This window comes from Mytilus californianus, unplaced genomic scaffold (assembly GCF_021869535.1).
Source record: "Mytilus californianus isolate M0D057914Y unplaced genomic scaffold, xbMytCali1.0.p SCAF_8, whole genome shotgun sequence".
In the NCBI taxonomy this organism is placed as follows: Eukaryota; Metazoa; Mollusca; class Bivalvia; order Mytilida; family Mytilidae; genus Mytilus; species Mytilus californianus.
In genome coordinates, this window is record NW_026262734.1 from 89,021,922 (window position 1) to 89,042,886 (window position 20,965).

A 20,965-nucleotide genomic window follows, 5' to 3' on the forward strand; every position below is an offset into this window, starting at 1 on the left:
GCGCCTGTCCCAAGTCAGGAGCCTCTGGAATTTGTTAGTCTTGTATGATTTTTTAATTTTAGTTCATTTATATGTTTCGGAGTTTAGTGTGACGTCCATTTTTATGAACTTAAGTCTAGTATACATTTTTGTTTAGGGGCCAGCTGAAGCCCGCCTCCGGGTGCGGGATTTTCTCGCTGTGTTGAAGACCCATTGGTGGCCTTGGGCTTTTTTTTTTTTTGCTCTTTGGTCGATCTGTTGTCTCTTTGACACATTCCCCATTTCCAATCTCAATTTTACTCTTTATAAAAGAGAAGTTACTATTATCATAAGGCCACTTTTTTGGCCCCTTAGGGACTGGTCATTTGTAACCTGAAGGGGGTGGGAGTGGGAGGAAATGAAGGGGGACTTTTAAAATTTTTGGGAATGGAAAGGGGGTGTTCAATTTTTCAATACTTCTGATGGAGGGGGGGGGCATTGAACATTTTTTACAAGATTTTAGCAATTCTGTATTTTAAACATGCAAAAATTAAAGCTGATTTGATGAATTCTCTAAATCAGTATCTGATTATTCAACAGAAGTGTCTAACACTTGATTTGGATATCTATAGCTAGTCACATTGTTTGGCCTTCAAACTTCATTTCAATGTTAAATATTTATTCATGTGAGTCATGACCATCTTCTGTTTGTTTGTTGGACATGGATAATGCAGGTTTTTCTCGAAAGTTTTCTTAATATTATACCCCTTTCCATATGTTAAAAACACTCATCTGATGATATAAGTTGTTTCTTTACATGGTTAATCGCAGAACACATGATTGAGCACATGTTTCAATGGTTCAGGATGATATCTAGAAGTCAAGTGCGGCTTTTTCATATGTCTTTTATAATGTAAATAATTTTCATTTATGACATGAAGGTATTGAGCCAGGCGACCCACACCCAACGCGTCCCCTTACAATACAAATAAAATAAAAAAAATGTTGGCAGAAAAGACATAACAAACTTTCGCCTTGCTCCACTCGGCTCATTTGTTTAGAAAAAAATCCTAATTTTCAACATGTGCCTCTAGGAAAGTATTTGTTATCCCAAATCCATTTTCTAACTTCTTTAATAAAGATAGGAACAATGTGCTGAAATTGAATGAAAGTGTGGAAAATGTCAATGAGACCATAACAGGCATATATGTTATAGATATAGATAGTTTATTCTCATAAAACCATGAAGTACATAGGTTACAGAGAAGTTAAAAACATGCATAAAAAATATTAGATGAGATAACATAATATTTAAAAAAAAAATAAAAATGAATAAATGAATAAATAAATGAATAAAAAATATATAATTAAATGAATATATATGAGAATACAAAAAAAAAATGAAATAAACATGTTTAAAGAAATAATTTTAGTATTTAAATATGTAGAAGTTATGGTTGAGAAGAAGGAGTAATTTTACTGTTGATACATCTTATGAAATTGCAAAGCTGTCTGAGTGTCTTTTGTATTTTGGAGTTAAACAATGTCTTGAATTTTAAAATATTATGACTGAGCACATGTTTCAATATATAAAAAGATATGAAAATAAAGAGATGTGGTATGATTGCCAACGAGACAACTATCCACCAAAGTTCAAATGAAGTGGATGTTAGCAATTTTAGGCAACCATACGGCCTTCAACAATGAGAAAAACCCAGACGTATAATTGGCTATAAAAGGCCCCGACATGAAAAATATGAAACAATTCAACTGAAAAAACTAACGGCCTAATTTATAACAAAACAAGAGAGGCGAAAGATACCAAAGGGACATTCAAACTCATAAGTCAAAAATAAACTGACAAAGCCATGGCTAAAAAAGTAAAAGACCAACAGACAAACAACAACATAGAAAACTAAAGACTGAGCAAGACGAACCCCAATTTCAATTTACGAAAAACAAATACGACAGACATGAACCAACGACAACCCTCCTGACTTGTTCCCTGTAGTCAAAAACAACTGACCAACTTGAAGAATTATTTCCAATTCCGATGCACTATTTTATTGAATAATAATAATGTAAACTGTTCATGCCTTTGGAAAAAGGGGGTAGGTTCTTGAATTTATTTTCCTTCTTCAAGGTGGGGTCTTGAAAAAAAAATACGAGAAATTCTGATGTTTCATCCCATCCCCCAAATCAAAAGAAAATGACCAGTCCCTTAGATTCGAAAATCAAAATGTGTAATAAATCTACCAAGTAACATCCTTCAGATGTCTATAAGTTATTCGTCTGAAAGATATCAGACTCTTAAGGCTGACTCTGAATTTTATCGTACGTATTTGCAGTTGGACTTCAAACATCTTGAATTCAGTGCAAAACTACAAGAACAGCATTGCAGAAATTGTCTTATTTTGAGATCTTGTCGTTTATATTTCGATATATAAGACTTGCCCAAAATATGACATTATATTGCTTCGAAATGTATTTTATACAGATATTAATGTGTATAAAATTTCTCTTTTGACGCAGCCTGGTGTCACTTATATTTTGTCCAAAGACTATGTGTAAAATAACATTTGTATGTCAAATACAATGTAAAAAATGTATGTGAATGTTCATTATGATGCCATAGTGACATCACAAGTGAACGTTCTACACTAAAGTATCCAGAGTATACTTACCTGTTTATTAATCAATAACACTTTGAAAGTCTAGGAATTATTTTACTAGTTTTGTAATTTCGGGGACCAAATAAGCTAGCTTTTATCATTTCCTTCCGTTCGTACAAAGCCATTTTCTTAATTGAACTTTATCAGGTACGTTTGAAAGCGAGGGATGTATAAATTTGTATATAGAAACGATAGGAGCTATGTTACCACAAGGTAACCTTAAATATAGAAAAGGCGACGTCGCAGTACAACATGTCTTTACCAATTACATGGTATGAATTACTATAATGAGGAGTATATTTCAATAAGACAGCAATCAACGACACAAATAACCAATTTAAGAAAAAGAATAAAGCCCTTAAATATAACCATTTATAAACTCTGTCTTTTAGTTAAGAATGCAGCGTAACAGTTTAAACGCTGTTTTTACAAGACTAGTATTTTATAAAGGAAAGCAAAAGTTTACACTCAAAGTCATCATTTGCGTTTAGATCTACATGTAGGTTAACTAAAAGGGACACAAGCTACGATTAAGGCAAAAATTAAAAGAATGATATTTTATGAATTCCATCCAAATAAAGAGCAAACGATAAGCTGTATTTGATGTGTAAATCGTTATGTCGTTTTCTGGATGGCAATAGGTCCAAATTGAAGTCTGGGGAGTTCTGTCCTAAATAATCGTTTAAACTGGTTAAATATTTGTTGACTTCCAATATCTGCTCATGTAAAGTGACATCCTCCTTTAAAAACTGGTCTGGATCAGGGTGGTCATGAAAAAGATTCCATTTGGAAATTTATTTGGATGGGATTCATCCATCTCCTGCATTCGCCACACTTTGGTTAATTAGACTGTGTTTAAGGTTTAAATACAGAATGTAATTAACATATTTAGCTACTTTTATTGTACTTTTACAAATTGTGACTTGGATAGAGAGTTGTCTCATTGGCACTCATACCACATCTTCTTATATCTATTGAACGTTTTTGCAATAACGAATAAGCGGAAACAGATCTTTCATGATCATTTTCACGATCATCAAAATGATGTACCCGATCTTTCACGATCCGAAATATAAATTTTGTACAAATATTACCGTTTTTGCAAAGTTTCTGAATAAACTAATCAAAATAACTTTAAGAACTATTTCAAACAGTAATATTGAACAATATTTGCAGGAGAAAAGTAGTTTATGCATTAAAAATTTGAAAAAGAATAATGTTTGTTTACATTTTTTTATTTCTCTGAAATTTCGAAGAGCAATCTGCCTTTTGTAGTTTTGTAAAAACGGTGTCCTTTTAAGTCTTGATCTTTTTTCGGATACCAATCAAAATGTTGAATCATTTTGACGGACAGTTTTATTTTTTCAATATTTTTCATAATAATTGATTAAAAAAGATTATTTACTGACGGTGCATGTGTCTTCTCGATTATATTTCATTCACGATCCTATACCAGGTCTTTCACGATCTGATCGCAATGCTTGACCACCGTTAGTTATTCTTTCACGATCGTTTCTCTCGATAAATCGAATGACACCCGTGTAATTCAACTAGTGAGAAAATAGTTTTAGTAAACAACCAGTCTGTAAACATTGTTGGTGTTTCTCGGATAAAAATGCAAATACCGCAAGGAAAACATTGGGTTTTAGAACATATATTTTCGCAAACATCACATCCTTATTAGGAACAGACTATTTGTTATCAAAGAAAATAGTGTTGGATTTTTCTAAATTGTCTGTTTCTTCTCGATTTAGTAAAGTGAAGAATCAAAAGCGTTTATCTATTTTGCCGAATTCTGAGATTGTATTATGGGGCAAAGTTCGTGGTAATATTTTACATGGTGTGCAAGGGATCTGCACGAGTCACAATTATTTATTAAAATTGGGTGCTGTCACAGCGAAATCAGTAGTTTTTGTAAATAAGGACCAACTGATACACGTCAAAATATTCAATCCGTCAAGTGAGACTGTTGTCATCTCAAGGGGAACAATTTTAGCACAATTTGAGATACTGGACAATGATTTTGATGTTACAACGATTCAAAACGATGGAAAACTTGAAGTGAATAACGTTCAATTTCAAACCAAAAAGATTCCCGAAGAGGTTGAAAGCGGAGCAAAATTTCAGCAGGCCGAAAACGGAACAAAATTTCTGTCATATTTTGATATCCCAAAGCATTTATCTGATTTAGAACAAGTACCCGGTATCTTGTACCACGACGGTCACGTGACTACACACCAAATCAATTGTGAAGAATTAAAGCAAACACATACGTTTCCTTTCAGTAAAGTTGCATATTTTAAGATTATTTTTATACTAGATTTTTATATTTTTCGTTCAAAAATGCTTTATTTGTAATTTTGTTAACCTGCAAAAATACGAAAGTCCGTCGGGTGTAACTAACTACCGGTGGGAAAGTCCGAACCCGTAAATGGAAGGCATTTTGATGATCGTGAAAAGGATCGTGAAAGATCTGTTTCCGCTTATTTGTTATTGCAAAAAAGCTCGAATCTTTCTTTAAACAAGTGATTATTTATGCTTGTAATCGGTATATCAACATATTAGATTTACATGGCTTATTCCGCTTCCTTTTTGTTTGTGAATAGGGCTATATTGGTTCAATGCCATTGGATTTGATTTTTTTATAATACCACACCGACTAGTGTTCTTATTACAATACAATGGTGTCTGTCCGTCCTGGATAAGTTTTATTTGTTTGAAAAGTTAAGATTGTCTCATCTGCTTCCCATTAATTTTTATGCATAGTCATATCTATAAAACGAAGATCCTTGTTGATTTTTTGTAAAAATAGGGAAAAAACATGGTTTAAAACAAAACAACAGAAAAACAACTGTCATATTCCTGACTTGGCACAGGGATTTTTCCTAAGCAAATGGTGGATTAAATCTGGGTTACTTGCTTGCTTATACGCCCACTTGTAGGACAGTTGTTTAATGTTCCGTAATATTGCCAAATTAGGGGAGCAACACAAACAGATATAATTGGTTTACGTGGTCATATTTGGCATCCAGCAGCATACATCACAGACATACAACACAACTTAATTTAACGTTCAATAGATATAAGAAGATGTGGTATGAGTGCCAATGAGACAACTCTCCATCCAAGTCACAATTTGTAAAAGTAAACCATTACAGTTCAAAGTACGGCCTTCAACACAGAGCCTTGGCTCACACCGAACAAACACACTTACAAACGAATCAAACAAATACGCCAGCCAAACAAAGATTATGTAGTTGATAATACAGCCAATATAGTAAAGCATAATTAAGGAGCCCCTTGAGTGTCATGTAAATATAAATATGTTCGTTTGCCGGATATTTATTCTTGCACGCACCAGTTTGAAAACTCGTGCGCACGACTTTCGAACTTGCGTGTGCATGACTTTCAAACTGGCCCGCATGACTTTCAAACACGTGCTCACGACTTTCAAAAATGGTGTTCACGACCTTCAAGATCTGGTGCGCATGACTTTGAAACTGGAGCGCATAACTTCTAAACTGTAGCGTATGACTATCAAAATGGTGCGCATGACTTTCAAACTGGCGCGCAGGACTTTCAAGAACTGGCGCACACGACTTTCAAACTTGTTCGCATGACTGTCAAACTTGTGTGCATGACTTTCAAACTGGTTTGCATGACTTTCAAACTGGCGTGCTCGACTTTCAAATTGGTGCACACGACTTTCAAACTCGTGTGCACCAGTTTAAAAGTCGAGCGCACCAGTTTTCAGATGTGTCCTTATCGCATCTCTGGACCAACCCACATAAAGAACGATAAACGTCAAAAATCTGAAAGCTGGATGCACATATACCGAACCACGACAAGAGGCATACGATCAAATGGAACTTAATACTATAGTAGTACAAAGACAAATAAAGATAAAACTGTAAAGTAGATAAAATGCTACACAGCGTCAACACCTTAAACCCTGGTTCATTAATTGTTTGCGAAGGCACTGATAACGTTTTACAAACTCGATCTGAGTATCAGCTGCAATCTCTTGAAAATCGTATGAGTTCAGAAATGTATACTTCATAGGCGGATGAACTTGGTAAATCGTTGCTAAGGTGAGGAAATTTTATGATTTCAAAATTGAAATCATCTTGTTTGTCATAGATTCTGGTATTAAAAGATGACCGCTGTAGTCAAATCGGGGTATGTGTCTAAAAATGATGCAGAGGAAGCTGTGTATATGGTGTCTATAATATCTAGTTCATGACTATTAATGGGTCCAAATGAGAAAAGTTCGTATTGTTAATGGAAAGAACATCTTCAATACACCTGTATGTAAAATTAAATGATGTGATATGATAGCCAATGAGACAACTCTGCACAAGAGACCAAAATGACACAGAATTTAACAACTACAGATCATCGTACGGCCTTCAGCAATGAGTAAAACCCATACAGCTATAAAAGGCCACGAAATTACATATGTAAAACAATTCAAAGGAGAAAACAAACGGCCTGATTTATGTAAATTGAACGAAAAACAAATAAGATATACACCAACAAACGACAACCACTGAATTACAGACTCCTGACCTGGAACAGGCACCTACATAATGTGGCGGGGTTAAACATGTTAGCGACCCTCTTTCTTACCTGGGACAGTGGTGTAACAGAACCGCAATTGAACTAACTATAAAATTGTTGAAAATGGTCTTACTCATCAGATCGATACAAGGCAGAAACAAGTAACAGAAACACAGAGTGAACTTATACATCTCCATTATCCTTTCCAAAACAAAAACTCACATATTAAGATATTTTCGGGGAAAGACCACCAGACCCCCTCTCGCTTCCCTCATGTGTGAATTCATTACGCATTATGTATACACAATATTTACCTTTCGGCCATTTACGCTGCTGGCGGTCTTATCATCTTGGATGTCTAGTTACGCGTAGCATTGCCTCATAAATGAAAATAGGTCTAAATATGGGTAAAAATATATATATCACCAACAAAAATTAAAGCAATAAATTACGTTCTTAGAAAGTAATTACACACTTCAACCAATTACGAGTATATCAATTGGTAAAACAAATGCTGTTTTCTGAGTCATTAAGTCTGGTCACGCCTTGTCTTTCACGATCCAAATAATGCGTTGAATGATCTTTCACGATCAATTTTGATAAAAAAAACAACAAAAATAGACTTTTTCAAAAATAATATGAACTTTTTCAAGTAATAACATAAATATATTTTACTGGACTATCTGACATATACAGATTAAGTTTCAAATATATCATGATATATTGGAATGTGACTATTATAGTTACAAAATGTAATATTTTTCTAAATGATTTTCATAGGATTGCGTGTCGCCTTTTGTGTTTTCTTAAAGAGTACTGCATTTTTTCATTTATTAAGTGCACAGTTTTATTAAGGACGTTGAATCATTTTGACAGACATAATTTTTGTTCTAATTTGTTCCACCTTTTGAAACTACAGCAGATTGTTTCTTAGATTTTGAAGTAGAACTACACTTAATTGCATTCACGATCCGATACCAGATCTTTCACGATCTGATCGCAATGCTTGACCACCGTTAGTTATTCTTTCACGATCAATTCTCTCAATAAACCGAAAGACACCTGTGTCTGTAAGCAAAGGAGAAAATTGGAGGGCAATTCATAAAACTTTAAGCTTTATAAACAATGCGTTAGTACAAAGCTGGATCCCAAATACACATACAACAAATTCTTGCTATTAGGTCTCACTTCCACAATAAATCTCTATATTTGTGAAAACATTTATTAAAAGTTTTGAACAATTTATGATATCTTTTTTTTATAGCACTAAGGGTGTGCTTATTATCGCATTTGGATTTTTTAAGTGACAGGATGTTAAACTTTGTCATTTTGTGAAATTATGCAAGCAGAGTACATGTACAGACTTTAACCTGTTTACGCATGTTACGCTTACTACAGTTTTCAAATTAGAGGGTTATTTTTTTATTTTGTAGAGGTTTTATTCACATCAACGGTGTGCATATAATACGAATTTCCAATCAAAACGGACACAATCACGGAAAAAGACCCGACAAACAACAATAGCATAACAACACACAGAAAACTAAAGATTGAGCAGTACGAACCCACATAAAACACCGGGAGTGAATTCGGGAGCACAGTGAGGGTCAGTCGTGCCGCTTCCTCTGATGATATCCCTCGTGTTGCACATGTATTCTCTTGTTAAAATATATCGATGTGTCCTATCCAGTGATAAACCAAATAACAAAAGCGGATTGATAAAAGTATCTTGCCAAAGTCGAAAACATCCTCAAATTGAAAAAAAAATCAACAAAATAAAAAAAAACAAAAAACATCGGTACCTTTTAAATTCTCTAGCGAATGTAAAAGTTTGAAATGAAAACATGATATTCCTGGACGAATAATTAACGAGATTTAAAGACAACGCAGACATTGGAGAATGAAACAGCACAAGCTAGAACAGTGAAAATAAAAGCAAATGCAAAACGAAGACCTTTATAACAAAACTATACACCATGTTTTCAGTTTTGTATCTAATCATATTTGCTAGATCTAATAATATTGGCGAAATCAAAACCATAATAAATAGAATTGTTATACACATATGCTCATTAACGGTACGTACTACAATCTTTCGATATCTTCATTTTGGCATTGCACAAGGTCATGTTTTTCCCGGACTGTTATTGACGTCTTTATCGTAAACCCATTGGATGTCGGATGTGTACTGATTGATATTTTAGTCTTAGATACATGCTTTTTTGTATTAGTTGTTATTGGTTCAGAACAAGCTTTCAGTTACTGCGATTACTCTCAGATCTGTACTTGGTGTCTTTTTATGGGGGTCAGGGATGGATAAACACCCTGCCACGTTCGGTCTGTGTTTTTGTTTGATGTTTTCCTGCTTTGTATCGATGTGATGAGTTAAGCCTTTTTAAACTGATTTTTATAGTTTATATATGTTGTACCGTTTAAACCCCAGGTTAGGGGAGGGTTAAGCGCTCACAAACATGTTTAACCACGCCCATTCTACATGTGCCTAGTCCAAGCCAGGAGCCTTTAGTTCAGTGGTTGTCCTTGGTTCATGTCTGTCATTTTCGTTTTTCGTAAATTGTTTTGTTATAAATTAGGCCGTTAGTTTTATTAATTGAATTGTTTCATATTTTGCATGTGATATTTTATATAAAAAACACAAAAACACACATTTCTCCCTTCAATTAAATTAACCATTTCAATAAATGAATATTCTCTGAAATAAAATTGTATTGTTTAATTAGGGTTAAATACCGCTCTCTACCCCTTACAGTAGGAAGTATATGAAGGTAAGCATATGCAATTGATGAAAAGATTAATTGATTGTTGATTGCTTAATATTTGACGGAAAGAACTGTAGGGCATATGTCAATGCGGTAACAACCAATCGACATTAAAAACTAGTAAACAACCAGATGTCATAACAAAGCTAGGTGTCAGATTCGAAATCCTACAGAGTAAAAAAGTTTGTGAATAAATTAAAGTTATGATAGGGTATCAAAGATCTACCAACAACATCAAGTTTGATGAATGAATAAACAGTCATTTCAACTTTTCTGTTTATCGGCTTTCTGTTATGGTAAACGTCAATATGTTCAAAATGGTTAAAAGGTTTCCACATCTAACAACACCAAAATCAAGTGTATGAATAAATATTAATTTCGCTTTTACCGGGGAAAGGGACCAAGGCTTTACTACCACTAAATGTCCAAAGATTTCCACATCTATCAATTGCAAGATCTAAAAGGATTGTAGTTGCATTATGCGCATTTGGTGGTAAAATATCTCCTATGTAATGTCCATACGGAGTAAACAAACATATTCTTTGGTTTCCGTGAGCTCTGTCAGCGACAAACACATTGCCTCGCTGATCTTCGCAAACCAGCCAGAAGTAAGAATTTTCATCCTGGAATAATTGCTCTAATTTTCCAGAAAATGTAAATGCATAAAGTGATTTTTCTGTGCAGATTAAAATTCTGGAAACCGTTGTCACACGCATGCAAGATATAGACTCCAAACCATTAAAATTTTGCGCTAACAACTTGCTGCCAAAAGTGTTAATGACTCTACCGTTATTGTCGGTTTCATAAAAAGTACCCTTCGGTTGATTCAGCAGCAACACTGTATCATTATCAACTGTACAAGCATGTGTAAATGTAACTTTAACATCTAATTTTTCAATTTGTTTTGAAATTTGGCTTAATCTGAAAAGACATAATGTATTTTTTTCTGTAAGGTAGAAGTAAACGTTGTTCTGTGTATGTCCAACTGGGTTCACATGACACTTTCCACACTGGATGAAAACAAAGTCTTTGTACGAACCATCCGCACTTATAATTTTCAACTGATTGCCTACTAATACCAACACTGCATCTGTATTGTAAGTGCAGACAACTGAGTCGACACGAAAATCAAGATTGAATGATTTTCTTTTTGCAAAGGCGTTTTCGTTGTCAACTAGATGTGACGACGGTTTCTGTTTAACGGCTATAAACGAATTTGTCATAGGTCTTTGTTCCCTTTCAATTTGTCCTACTGCCTCATAAAGCTGATTTAATTTAATTGACCCAGGCTTTAGCAGGGGTTCGAAAATGTCAGGCATTGTTATACCATAATTATGTTCATAGTGGCATAAGCGTGTTTCAAGTTCTGGAAAAGATTTTATCAAATCGCTTTTGTCTCCAAACTCCAACAAATTTTCGGTCGCATACAGGAGCCCATCGATCGTCTTCTTAGATCTGTTCACGTCCTTTCTGTACGATTCTAAAACAGCCTTGTCTGTGTGTGCCAAGCTATCTAGTTTGCAGATATTTTCATCTGTAATTTCATCAATTTTTCTGCAAACGTCCAATTTCAGACGTTCTGATAAGTCTTTAATTTCTACTCGTGTGTTCTTTATATGATTATTATATTTCTTTTCCTCGTGTGCAGCCTCGTTTAAGAGTGATTGGAGAAGGGGTAAACGTGATTTTAAACCTCTTAACGCTACACTTAAGGATGTTCGTGCTTTTGCAACAGTCGTTTGAAATGGTTCAGTTTTATGTCCTTTATGTATACCTAACATGCAAATAGAACAAACGGGTTTTGAGCACGATTTACAGAATTCCTCTATCGGACGACAGTATGTATAATGCTCTTGACACATTTTCTCAACGGTGGCAACTTGCATACATGCATCGTCCTTCGAAACGGTCCCGTTTCCCTGTGTGTCTATAAGGACTACGGTATGACCTTTGAACTTGTTATGCTTTTTATGGTAATCATGACACTCTTTGCACATAAGTTCTTGACAATCTTCACATTCAGAAGAGACCACACCTGTGTTATCGCACATTTGACACTGTATTCTAGATTGATCATTTTCCGAACGATAAGAAAATTTATAGTCATCTAGTCCATCGATTCCCTCCCTATTAAGAGAAGTTAAGCTTTCACATAACGGACATGCTATTCGATATTTCGGGAGACAGAACGATTGCTTGTCTAAGCAACGACGACAGAACACATGGAAGCATTTTAATACTTTCGGATTATACAATTTCGATTCACATATTCCACAAGAATATATACTTGGAGTAAAAGTTGAACCCTCAGCCATTGCTGTTGGTTATGAAATTTAATCAAAATTAAATTATCAATACTGATTTTAACAAAACTAAACTTGTTACTTAATTTATTGTTTTCACTACAAAGCAGTATTGATTACTGTGTGCATGTTCCGATTAATAATCAATAATAAAGCCAATTTATAAGCTTGAGTAGTAGCTTTTAAAAATTATTAAATGATCCGATAGTTCCATAAAATATAAGCATTCTAACTGTAACGTACCAATTCCTCTTTCCAACTTTTTTATATTTGTTTATATAAGCTGTGATAAAATCTGATATAACATGTTAAAAGTATAAGCGTTTGACTTGGTAGTGAAATAGAAAAGGATTTTATGTTTCATTTCTCAAGATGGCGGTTTGTTTCTTGCATTTTGAAAAATAAATTCATACCCATATTTAACCCACTCTCTTATTACAATTTTTAAAATTGTCCCACCATTCACCCCGATCGATGAGCTTTTCATATTCTACATTGTATTTAATTGTACTCATCCTGATGTACCGGACATTTATTTCTCTTTTTTTTTCTCACATTATGTATGAACGACTAATATGATGTACGCATGACTGTTTAGCGTCCAGTGGCAAATAAGATGCATATTCTGGACGAGAACCTGCTTCAGCTGTGTACAAGACAAACACGCTGAGCCATATTTTTAAATCACGTGCTTGTTGACACAGTAATAGTCCATAAGAAGACATGTCACTCTGCCTAGGCACGAAATTCTGACTCATTGCCGACCAGTTTGTGCTTTAATTTCTTAATGCCGCGTGCTTAGCGAAGAAGCAAACAATACTAATTTTAACTACAGGCTTTGGTTTGGCTCGGCCAGAATCGAAATAAATGCTTTTGTGAATATGAACATTATTTTATTAAGTGACTTACATATACAATAAACACTGAAACTATAGTCACATGATTGCGGTACAATGTAAAATCAATATAAAGTTGAAAGTTTGACTTCAGTGATTTAATTATCAATATCGCGAAATTTGTCAATACATATATCATATAACGTTTATTATTTTTTTTAGATACGGAGGGCATGTAAATTTAAAGTATAAGTAGAGCCAACCCATCAAACAGTAATATAGAATATTGGTTATGTTGTCCCTTTAATCATTGAGTTTACACCGGGAGCAATGGCAAAATACACAAGACTAATAGTAGGGCTGAGGAACGTCCGTCTGAAACCCATAGATACTCAGATACCGTTTGATAAAATTTTCATACTTAGTCGGAATATTTGTCATTATAATTACTTGACTTTCATATATCGTCAGTTTGATTCGACTATTCTTACGATAGTTATGAAACTTTGTCCATTTTGTTTGTTTTTTTTTTGTATTGCAAGCATGACACATCGTGAATGCAAGTCATCAGAATTTGTTTAACAGAAGGCTCTCATACTTTGACTGTTTACCATCACGTGTAATTGACCATATTGTATCGCCATTTTCATTTGAACATTTTTAGTTATTTGACTGGCGGTTTTTTTTTGTATTCTGACAATAACATCTTGTGAACGCAACTCCTCTGATCTGTTTAAAAAGAAAGCTTTCGTACAAATATGGCAAGACACGAAGTTACAACTGCATGAAAGAATGAAAGAACAAAACCATTAACTGGAAAAAAGAAAATAATTGATTATATTAAGAGTTTATTAAACGAAAAAAAAACAAGTCATACCATCAATTATGGGCTAAGATTGTGAATTCCCAGTCTAAGACTGAGATACAAACCATTTGTGAATGTCCTGCTTCCGGATTGCCAAATTCTTTTTTGTTGAAATAAGATGTTGAAGGAATTTTACATTTTCCTCTCTACAATGATACATATATGACTCCATTGATAAAAAACGCGCAATCTACAAGTTAACGCACGCTGCGGTTTTTTTCTACAAAAAAAAATAAATGATGACAAATGATTGAACTAAAACATTTAATTTTTTCGGCTCGAAAGTCTTTCCTTCATCAAACTAATGCCATTGTTGAGAATCTCCCGAATGTCATATCATACAGAACGTAAGGAAATACAAAGGGGCAATTTCACAACTATAACTCGAAAAAACATGGCCTACAGAAAAAATAACTAGAGGCTCTTAAGAGCCTGTGTCGCTCACTTTGATCTATGTGCATATCAAACAAAGGACACTCTCCAACATTGTAGACGAGAATAGACTTCATGACAAAAATCTCTATTTTGTTGATCTTGTATTACTGATCTTTTAGTCTGTTTAATTTCTCTCTATCTTCTTTAGTTTTTGCTAAAAACACAAAAAAGGGTACAAAAAATCCTCATTTTAGGGCAATCCCTCCTATGACGAGTGACAGTCTGCTACATGTAACTATATCGGAAAAGTTTGACTTTTTAATAGATCTTGCCTTGCTGATCATTTTTGTGATTAAAGGTGTTTATTTATCTATTATAATTTAAATCATATAAGGCATAAAGTAAAAAAAAAATGTTTCTCTCTAAATATCATAGTTTTCATGATTATAAGCAAAAATGAAAAAAAATGGTAAAATTTGTCATTTATGTGCAATAACTCCTATAAGAATTTGTCTAACAGTTTTGACGTATAAGGACAATTGGTAGAGATCATTATTCTGAACATTTTTGCTCCTTTAAGATTTTCTCTATTTATAACGTTTAAAAAAATTTACAAACAATTGTCAAAAATTGACTATAAAGGGCAATAACTCCTTAAGGGGTTAATTGACCATTTTGGTCATGTTGACTTATTTGTAGATCTTACGTTGCCGAACGTTATTGCCGTTTACATTTTATCTATATCTATAATAATATTCAAGATAATAACCAAAAACTGCAAAATGTCCTTATAATTACAAATTCAGGGCAGCAACCCAACTACGAGTTATCTGATTTGTCTGAAAATTTCAGGGCTCATAGATCTTAACCTGATGAACATTTATACGTCGTTTCAAATTTGCTCTTAATGCTTTAGTTTAAGAGATATAAGCCAAAATCTGCATTTTACTATTATGTTCTATTTTTAGCAATGTCGGCCATGTTGGTTTGCAAGCGAGGTCATCGGACACATTTCTTAAATTAGATACCATAAGGATGATTGTGGCTAAGTTTGGTTAAATTTGTACCAGTAGTTTTAGAGGAGAAGATTTTTGTAAAAGATACAAAAATTTACAATAAATTGTTAAAAACTGACTATAAAGGGCAATAACTCCTTAAGGGGTCAATTGATCATTTTAGTCATGTTGACTTATTTGTGGATCTTACTTTGCTGTACATTATTGTTGTGTACAGTTTATCTCTATCTATAATGATATTGAAGATAATAACAAAAACCTGCAAAATTTTCTTAAAATTACCAATTCATGGGCAGCAACCAAAACAATGGGATGTCTGATTTGTCTAAAAATTCCAGGCAGATAGATCTTGACCTGATGAACAATTTTACCCCTGTCAGATTTGCTCTTAATGCTTTAGTTTCCGAGATATAAGCCACAATCTACATTTTACCCCTATGTTCTTTTTTTAGCCATGGCGGCCATCTTGGTTGGTGGGCTGGGACATCGGACACATTTTGTAAACTAGATACCCCAATGATGATTGTGGCCAAGTTTGGTTAAATTTGGTTCAGGAATTTCAGAGGAGAAGATTTTTGTAAAAGTTAACGACGACGGACGACGACGGACGACGGACGCCGGACGCCAAGTGATGAGAAAAGCTCACTTGGCCTATTAGGCCAGGTGAGCTAAAAAGGGGAGTTTAAGAACATTCAACACAATGCAAAAAATAGAAATCATTAAGCAAAACAACTCATACAATCAACGGTTGTGAACTTAGCTGCTCTGGAATGATTCGCAGTAAAAGGTATCAACTCACTGTACGTCTTTCGAAAACTTCAAATATGACTGACTCAGTGTCAGTGTCACAATCACATATATAAGGTAATAACAGACTAGGACTCAGTTTCAATTGAAATGACGAGTAACATGTAGGCAGTAAGTTAACAGAAGTCATTAAAACTACAAAATTTAATGAAAAATCAATTCAAAATTTGAGTTGAATAAAAAATGAGAAACCTTGCATTTTAGATATTACACATATAGTTGAATAATTTTAATCATCTAAATATCACATTTAATACATAAACTCATACATACATGATCTCATCCATTGATAATAACCGGTTATATAGACGTTTTCACAGTAAGTACTTTGAAAAAAGAAATTAATGAAATACGATTTAATATATCCTTGTGACATTTCAAACTAAAGCACACTTAGTATCAATATACAGTTTTCAACAAGTCAGGTGTCTGTGCAATTCGAAAGCTCGAAATCGACACGAACCTAACCAAAATAAGCTATAGGTAAACTTTAGAGGAACTATACATAAATATGCCAGATAGGTGTATGAAATAAATACTGATTTTATCATTAAGTTTTATTTGTCAACATATAAGGTAAACAAACAACGTTCTAAAATATATCAAAATATTACCACATTTATTAACAACAAATATACGGTAGACTGCCAACAACAAATTCGGAGTATGATTCAACACAACTTAATTTTCTCCTTCGTCGTCGTAATCATAAACGATTCCATGTCCATTGATTGTCCAAATACTCCCACATTATCAGCAGATAACGCTTGCTGGTATATACCATATAACTTAAATAAATACTTATATGATGGAAAAATTTCTTCTATATAGTTTCCATATCGAGTGAAAAAAAAACACACGCTTTTCTCACCCTTTTCATCGTCTGCCACAAACAAATTCACGCGTTGATCTTTGCAAATCTGACAGAACTTTGATTTTTTTGTTCTGAAATACGTGCTCTAATTGACCAGAGAAAGTAAATGTGAACAGTGAAGGCCATGATGAGATGAGAATTCCAGATACTGATGATGTAACAAACATGATATTAATTTTGTCAAGACAATTTGAACTTCGTCTCATTAAGTCGATACTAAAAGTATTAATGACTGCTTTCATCGTTGGTTCCGTAAAAGGTGAATACAAATGGATTGATTTAGCACCAAGAAAGTATTATTATCAGTGGTACAAGCATGCGTAAAGGTGATTTATAATTTTAAATATGTTTTGAAACCGGGTTAGATTTAAAAAGACACGAAAAGGTATTTTTCACTATTTGAAATGGTATGGTATATATTATGGCACACTAGCCCACTAGACTAACTCGCGCAATCCAACATTTGAAAGAACTACTGACATTGACAAATCCATCTGTTTAAAACTTTATAACTGTCTGTCTATTATTTCCAACACTGCTTTTTGAGCTTTATCAGAACAGACATTTGTTTTGAAAGGAAAATCAAGTTTTTTTATGTTTTAATATTTTTTAAGGCTTTAATGTTGTCAACAAGATATGAAGAAGGATTCTGTCTGACAGCGATAAACGAATTAGTCAAAAGTTTGTGTTCCCTTTCCATTTTCTTACTGCTTCATAAAGCTGATTGAGCTGTTTGAAGCTCTGTCAAGGCAGTTATTTTTTGGTCTGTCTTACCAAACTCCAACAGGTTATTGGAAGCATATAATAGCACACTGATTGTCATTTTAGACCTGGACAACTCATCCCTGTACGATTCAAAAACAGTCTTGTCTGCTTGTGTCATTCTGTTTTACTTACAGATATTTACAAGAGTAGTTCCGTCAATTTATTTTAATCGGTCAGATGTTTCTTTGATTTTCGCCCTTGTGTTTCTTATATGATTATCATTTTCCCCCTCAAAATGAGCTTTTGTCCCATGTACATTTACTCCATATCCTTTCATTTTCTATTAGGTAAAAAAAAATCGAGAAAGGGTAATCGTGATTTAAACGCTCTCGTCGCTGCGTGAATTGAAGTTCATGCTTTCGTAATAGTTGTTTGCAACGGTTCTGTTTTATGTCCTCTATGAAAACCTGCCAAGCAAATATTACAAATAGTTTTTGAGCATGCTTTACAGAATTCCCAAACCTGACGACAGTATTGATAATGCTCTTGACAAATTTCTCTATGGTGGCAATCTGCGTACATGCACTCTCCGTCGAGGAGGTCTCTTTACCATGTGTATCTATAGCGACTACGGTATGGATTTTGAATTTGTTTTGTTTTTTATGGTTATCATGACACTCTTTGCATATAAACTATATTTTGACAATTATTGACGCTTGACAATTTTCACATTTAGAAGAAGCAACATCTTGTTAATCGCACATTTGATACTGAATTTTAGATTGTTCATTTACCGAATTCGAGACAGAGAAGTAACGCTTTCACACAACGGAAATGCTATTCGATGCGTTGAAGGACGAACAGTTGACTGGTATAAGCACCGAAGACAGAACACATGGGTGTTATTTTTATATTTTAGGATTATACATTTTCGAATGACACAAACACTTGAAGCAAAACTGATCTCGCAGCCATTGTTGGTTATGACGCTCTCTAAATATTAAATAAATGATTGTATTTTTACATAGATTTATTGTATATTGTTGTTATTGTTTTCACTACAAAACGTCGTGATTACTGTGTGCATGTTCCAATAAATGAGCATAGACAAAATCGTTTGATTATGTTTGAGTTACAGGTTTTAAAAAGTATTAATCTATTCGATATAGATCCGTAGTGTATGGGCAGTCAAAAAGATTTTAACATTCAAAGTCAGCAGTTTTGTCTTTGTCATTAACTTTTTTCGTTAAATATTCTGTCTTGTTTGCTTTTTTCCTTTGTTTTATTTGTCTTGTACCATGCCAATGTGTGACTACTTCCTTATTGTCTATAACAGAAGCTATATTTCTAATATGTGTTTGCTGTCATCATACAAGTGTATTGTATATGTATGGAGAGAACTTAATATAACTTGCGTCAAAACATTTTGCTTGATTATTGCAATAAAATATTATTAAGATAAAAAATAATATAGGCATGTCAATTGTGACGTTCCCATTTAATGGTCAAACAATAATTGTAATATGGCAGTAAGGTTTGGATATTTAATGCATAATGTACATGTGACTTACACCAGCAGTGTAACTGAGACTGTTGTCGCTTCGCTCAGATATGTTTTGATCTTGTGGAACAATTAAAAAAGTGTAACTGAGACTGCTGTCACTTCGCTCAGATATGTTTTGATCTTGTGGAACAATTAAAATGTATTCTTGTGTGTTTCAATACATACTACTGTTATAAGGTTACTACTGTTTTGTTTTCAATTTCTGTTTAATCTGAAGTTAAAATATTTAATGAATAAAACAGTATAACGTATAGAAACTGTAAACATGCTTGACGATGATCATCATCATAGGTTGAAGCGCCATGTTCTAGAACTATTGAAAGTTAAATTTTAAATCTATACTATTAAACGAGAAGACCTCATTTTGTGTGTCGCTTCTCTTCCTTCCCCAATGAATTAATCATCATGCCTATAGGTACCATGCATAGTCGCATTTGTCATCCATTCTTATGATTATTCAGTTTGGGTTATTTTGGGAGAAAAAGAAAGAAAAAGGCGTCCGGATATTGTTTCCGTCATCAGACCAACATTTAAGTCATACCCAAGACTTCCGATTTTAAACTTTAAAAGAGGGGGTAAAGGGTTATTTTCGTGCAACGTGTTTTGCCACTTTTTATTTCACGTGCAGCCGTGAAAAAGGTTCGTTATTCACCGTGTTTCTTGAAATCGATAAAAAGATCAATGTGCAAGAAATTTTTAATTGTTCGCTCATTGTGAAATGGCAATTTTATTTCGCGTTCTCAGTCCGTGCAGATACCCCCCTTTACTCCCCTCTTTAAACATAATTTTCATAATTACGCGGAGACATGACAATTATTTTCGCGTTATTCTGCATGTATACTATGTTTATAATCCTAAAATATATAGAGACTCTCTATATAATATAGCAGTGATCGCCGTGGAGAAGAAACTTGGAAATGATAGTTTAACTTAATAGAAAACACACTTTATTTATATTATATGTATGTTCATAGCGGTCATGATGCAGAAACGCGAAAATCATTGAATTTAACAGAGAGCAAAAATATAACGGACTTTGGAAAAAAGGGAGAGGGCTTAAAATAATTGTCCAGTCTCCAAGTGCCTATGACTCAGTTTGATACCTTTTCTGAAATTCTCCAGACATAAAATCTTTTACAATAATTCATCCTACAACAGTTAACATACTTTCAACCAAGCTCTAAATACCCGCGATTTCGCGGGTGTGTTCTAGTTCATTTTGATAATTCAGACGTGAAAATATCAGATTGATGTTGAAAGTAAAAATAGTGTGATTAAGTATGAAAATAACCACAACGTGTGTCAGATATTTGAAAAATAGAAGTTTCCCCCTGACCATGCTGACGGTTGCATAAACATTTCTACGTTTCTGTTGTCTCAAAATTATGTTTAACCCTTACTAGATAATAAGCAGTTCGCTGGTCTACGGCAAGAATGTTTACAGTTTATTACTATTTTGATGTTTTAATGAACTCTCGTAAATTTTCGTACTGTACAATAACATTCGCTCTGTATGTGTAACATGCATTTTAATTGTTCCTTTATTTTTCGAGTGAGTTCACTTCCCTTAATCTTAACGGAGCAAGTTTATTACCTGAATAGATTTTTTAGTAAGAGCACTATCGAATCTTGCCGTTGACTGCTTCTCATATG

At 33.8% G+C, this 20,965-nt stretch overlaps 1 protein-coding gene across 1 annotated transcript; it reads right to left on the minus strand.

Moving 5' to 3' along the window:
* Positions 1–9,908: 9,908 nt before the first annotated feature.
* On the minus strand, positions 9,909–12,354 carry LOC127711627 (tripartite motif-containing protein 45-like). Its single transcript, XM_052217733.1, has one exon. It carries the CDS (start codon positions 12,280–12,282, stop codon positions 10,321–10,323), a length of 1,962 nt encoding a protein of 653 aa, XP_052073693.1. The 5' UTR covers positions 12,283–12,354; the 3' UTR covers positions 9,909–10,320.
* Between the last annotated feature and the right edge of the window lie 8,611 nt (positions 12,355–20,965).

Coding starts and splice junctions, on each gene's coding strand:
- LOC127711627 (XM_052217733.1), bottom strand. CDS start 12,282: ATGGCTGAGGGTTCAACTTTTACTCCAAGTATATATTCTTGTGGAATA.